The sequence below is a fragment of the Austrofundulus limnaeus genome, unplaced genomic scaffold (genome assembly GCF_001266775.1).
Source record: "Austrofundulus limnaeus strain Quisiro unplaced genomic scaffold, Austrofundulus_limnaeus-1.0 Scaffold370, whole genome shotgun sequence".
In the NCBI taxonomy this organism is placed as follows: domain Eukaryota; kingdom Metazoa; phylum Chordata; class Actinopteri; order Cyprinodontiformes; family Rivulidae; genus Austrofundulus; species Austrofundulus limnaeus.
The window spans coordinates 203078-208247 of NW_013952772.1; the positions used below are offsets into that span (position 1 = coordinate 203078).

Below are 5170 nucleotides of genomic sequence, written 5' to 3' on the forward strand. Positions count from 1 at the left end.
TACCTGAGACCCTCTGTCCTACCTGAGACCCTCTGTCCTACCTGAGACCCTCTGTCCTACCTGAGACCCTCTGACTCTCTGTATTCAGCTCCTACATCAACAGATAGATTAAGTATTGTTTTTACTGCCACCTGAATTCAGTCAGCTTTAAAAAGTCAAGTAAATAACGTGTAAATTATGAAGCTAGTAGATTAAATTAGAGAAATAATCTGTGACTTATGAATGTAAATTATAACAGGGAATCAATAAATATCATCAGAGTGGACCTGGACTCAATCTTAGCATTAAAATACAGTTTAACTGGTTAAAAAACCTCAATAATAGATAAAGTAAATAACTAAGTGATTGCTAACGTTAGCTGATAGATAACTAGCAGCAAGCTAACTTTTCATAAGAAAAATAACTGTCCTGTCCTACTTTTTGACTTATTTTTGGTCCTTTTGTAAAGAATAAAGTTTTTCCAAGAGCTGGACGTTATCAGACCATTACCTGCTCCAGTAGCTCTGAAGCTCTGACCACCATGTTGTTTTACAGCAGGCAGCTAGCACGCCTCCCACCGCACGCGGGCGCGCATGTGTGTCTGCGCGTGAGTGTGTATATGTGTGTGTGTGTGTGTGTGTGCATTCGTGTGTCTGCGCACGCGAGTGTGTGTCCTCGCACTTCAGAGAAAAGGAAGGGAGGGGTGAAGGGGAAGGTGTAGCAGGCTCCCAGCAGCTCCTGCAGTGTGATATGAGAGAGATGAGAAGCAGGAGGGAGGAGGGGGCGGAAGGGATCGGGCACAGCGTAATTTTTTTTTCTTTTTTTCGGAAAAAGGTAGACACAGCAGTTGTTGCTATCTACTGTCAGGAAATGTAGATGCACGCAAAGAAAAACGATGTGCAAATATTGGTGGGGACTGTCCCTGTCCGGCCAAAGTTGGTGGGGACATGTCCACACCAGTCCTTCAGAAAGTTACACCCTTGGTTTATATTTACACTTCTTATCAACCACAATCAAATTCACTCTATCCATGGGCTCCATGTGTCTGGGTAGATTTATATTTATTATTTTTTTCTGAACAATGAAAAGATGGAATAAAAACAAGTCAAAGTTAAATAGAAATGAAATACTTTTTGCATTTTTAAAAAGTAAGGAGTAGAAAATACAGATAATTGAATTAAAATGTAAGAAGTAGAAGTAAAAAGTGGGCTGAAAAATAATTACTCCACTAAAGTATAAATAACCAAAATTACTACTTAAGTGAAGTAACAAAGTATTTGTGCTTAGTTACTTGACACCTCTGTTTAATCTAATGTTTATCTCAGCTGGGTTCATGAAACTCTGAGCTGAAACTCCACATTAAACAGATAAATGTGCCACTTGTTATCCGTTTGTTTCACGTGTGAAAGCAGGGCACCGACCTGTTCGAGGGATGATGATGATGAAGCACCCACTGCCAGCCAGCTGCCGGATGAGGTTCAGATGCTGGCAGAGGGCAGCGGTGTCTGGTACCAGGTAGGGAGACATGGACGACTGAGCTTTAGGCTGCTGAAGGCTGCCCTCTAGCTGCGACACCTCTAACTGCAGGCAGAAACAAAAACAGGTCTTTACATTAATCTGACCGTCTGTTCTTGTGTTTGATACGGTAATAAAAGCATCATCTGGGCTGTATCAACAGACACACAATGACTCAGTGACAGAGGAACAGAACCTGCAGCCGAAGTTGGGCCATATCCCTCATTAATCGGTTTCTACGAGCCTCTTCTTCAGCCTGGATCAACATGATAAACAAAGAAGGAACACAAACATCAACAAAGACACAAAGTGTTAATTTTGAATAAAAACAGGTTCTGCTCACCATCTTGAACTGGGCCTTGGCCTGCTGGCCCAGGTTGTCCTGCTCAGACTGGCTGATGCTGGTGAAGATCCCTGCTTCTGGGTTGAAGTGCAGAATGTTGCCCTGGAGATTTGTTAAGAAGTGACCGAAACTGCGAATACAACACACTCGAACCACACACTGCGAGAAGACAAACAAAACAACAAAGTTTGGTCTGTTTAGTCATCTGTTTTTATAGAAAAAATTAAACATTTAATTTAACAAGTTTTCTAGAGGATCTTTAATCCACAAATTTAAACCAAACTATTTTGTCTGTTCTCCAAGCCGTCGTCCTCATTGTGTACTTGTTACACGGGCAGTTTTAAACACATTTTAACACTGCAGATGGTGAAGATGATTATTTTTATTTTGTGTTTCCAAAACACACCAATTTCTCTTGGAAAATCTTTAGATTAATTAACTACATAAAACAACTTTTCTTACAAAGCTTAAGTTGATTTTATTTAAACCAACAGTCATGAAAATGTTTGATTTATATTAAACTAATCATGTATTGAAGAGCAGATGTAGGTTTTCATTCAGCAGATTCTGTCTGGTTTTATAAAAACATTTATTGTTAAATTACGCAAAAGCAGTTTTTATAAAAAAAAAATCTCCTTTGTAAAAGAACCTGAACAAAGTTCTCCAAACAAAAACAAGCAAACCAGACAAAAACAATGATCATCTGTAAAGTAAAATACTTTGGTTTTTTTGAAGGTATTTCCAATGTTCTTCATTCTGAGTGTATAAACTGCCTCCTGTGTGGATGTGGACTCACACACCTCCTGCAGGGGGCTGAGCGAGGCGCTGCGGCGGGTGAAGTCGAGGCGGCGGTGGGCCACGTTGAGAGCAGGCAGGTGTCGCAGAGCCACGTCCTCGGGCAGCACCAGAGTCTGGACCAAACCGGGCTGCTCGCACTCGTTTAACATCTCTGTCACCTGTGAGTTCAGCCCGAGCTCTGCAGCACGCACGCACACACACACACACACACACACACACACACACACACACACACGCACACGCACACACAGATGTTAAGAGTGTAAAAACGGCCGGGGGAGAAAGGATTCAGTGAGAACTGAGTGTTCAGTTCCAGCAGGAGAACAGATTAAACTAAAAGTCCAGACATTAGAGGAAAACCAAGGATGGAAACTGATTTAAAACATTCAAAGTCTACTCTGAGAACACCAGAGAAACACCTGAAGGGTCCCAGAGTCTTCCTAACAAGGCATTTTATTTTGAAAGGTTTATTAAATGATAATGACGGTCATGGGTGGTTCTATGATACAAACCTACTTTTCCAAGTTGCTTCTTCATTTTTTTTTGTTCCATTTGAGGAAAACATAAATTGGGTGAAATTTTATAAGATTTGAAAAATATGAAGAACTGCTGCTCAGCCTGTTTTTTTATCTGTGGTACGGTGTACAGGTTAGGACATTCTCAGTTTTCAGTAAAACCAAGATAAAAAGAGTCATTTTCAGGTCTCAGCTTAAAGTGCTGCTGAAATAACTTTTCTGTAAGCTTCTCTACTGTCAGTAATTTTTATTATGACCTCCGCCAAGGGTGAGGTAATGTTTTCGGTCACGTCTGTCTGTCGTTCTCTCTGTGGACAACATTACTCAAAAACTTGTGGACGGATTGTCATGATATTTTTACCACTTGTGTGTACTGGGCCAAGGAACACACCTTTAAATTTTGGTGATGTTCCGGATCACAATGCGGACACAGGCATTTTCTTTCTTTTAACACTCTGAGATCGGCAAAGCTGTGATGCTTTCAAAGGGCTTCTGTAAAAAACAGTGAACTGGATTGGACAGCACGGACTTCAAACTTTATAAAAGTAATGTTAAAACCACATGTAATGATGAATAATTCTTGCCATAATGCGCACGTTTTTACGCATTTGGAGCGCATTTTGGAAGCTAGTAGCGGGGTACTTTTTAGACCAGATGTGTGTTGGAGTGTGTTAGTGTGTGTGTGCAGTGTTTGTAGTAGTGTTGTTACTCTGTGTGTCAAAACAAGTCGTCGTTTGACTGGAGGAAGCTAACTCTGAGTCCTGAGCTGAGATGAAGAACCGAGGAAGAGGAGTGACGCGCTCAGGTGCGGTGGACTTCAGACTCGGAGGTTGTTTGTTTGTTTGACATGGAATATGTACAAGATTATGATAGCAACAGATGCAAATTGCACCACATTTTACAAGCTGATTTACAAGCTGACCCACTCGCTTCATGAGCCGACAGTACCAGGAAGCACTTTATAAAGAGAGTCAAACCATTACAAACTCATACAAGGGGGATAAAACAGACGTTTTACATGGTGAAATGTGACTGATGAAAACTTAGGAGCTTAATCCCACACCAGTTTGACCATCAATGACGTCGGGTGACCAGTCTGACTTTGTTTTTTTGTTGTTTTTTTCACATTGGACTCCACCAAGAAGAAATCCCGTGCATACTGCCTGCTTAAATGTTTGCTTTGTCAGAACTTATTCGACAAATGTGTTTCCGTCTCTGCTTTTGTGCATTAACTCTTACAGGATGGGGGAAATTGGACTTGGCGGAGGTTTGCACTCTCCCAGTGCTTCTAGTTTACATATAATTTTGGCGGCTTACACATACGTCATCAATGTGCGACTATCACAGAATGACACTGATGCTATCAAATCACCATCCACGTCCACCACCACACATTTCAGGAGGCTGATAGACGTTTTACTGAAAACTGAGAACTGAGGATGTCCTGAAATGCGCACCATCCTGTGGTATCTGAGTAAAGAACTAGCTGGACTTGTCATTTGACAGAAACACTGCACATGATGATCATGGATGTTAAAGGAGGACGGTCACAATGACCCTCAGTCACGTGCAACACAAGCAAAGGAAGCTATTGTTGCCAAAACTCGGACAGATGTTGTTACACCTGCCTCAAGTCCCATTTTGAGGCCTTCAGCATCAACATGGCCTCATCGTTCCAGCTGCCATGGCAGGTTCTGTGTGGCTTTGCTGCTGTCAGTGAATTTGCTAAAACGGGGAATGGAACTCACCCAGGATTACAATCAAATCCTGACAAAGCAGCTGCAATACCTGCTGCAAGTTGCTGAGTGGCATCGACGCCATTTCATAAACAAACGCCACTCTTCATTAGTGGTGTAAGAAAATATCGATGCACTGAAATATCGCGATATTTCATTCCCAGATACTGTATGGATATTAAAAAGCTCTGTATCGATTTTTTATTAAGGTTTAAAATGTCAACTTTCCAGCCAGCCGTTCATTTTTATGTTGTAGTTCAGCCTCTGAACACTAGTTGGCAGCA

The 5170-nt window shown here is 41.5% G+C and overlaps 1 protein-coding gene across 1 annotated transcript in view; it reads right to left on the minus strand.

The window, feature by feature from the left end:
- The window catches only part of smg5 (SMG5 nonsense mediated mRNA decay factor), a gene marked incomplete at its 5' end in the record, with an annotated part of 29039 nt that overhangs the window by 6663 nt on the left and 17206 nt on the right, over nucleotides 1-5170 (minus strand). The window contains 4 exon segments of the mRNA XM_014023446.1: nucleotides 1401-1560; nucleotides 1691-1750; nucleotides 1838-1996; nucleotides 2638-2813. Of these exon segments, the coding sequence (XP_013878900.1) occupies nucleotides 1401-1560; nucleotides 1691-1750; nucleotides 1838-1996; nucleotides 2638-2813 (555 nt within the window).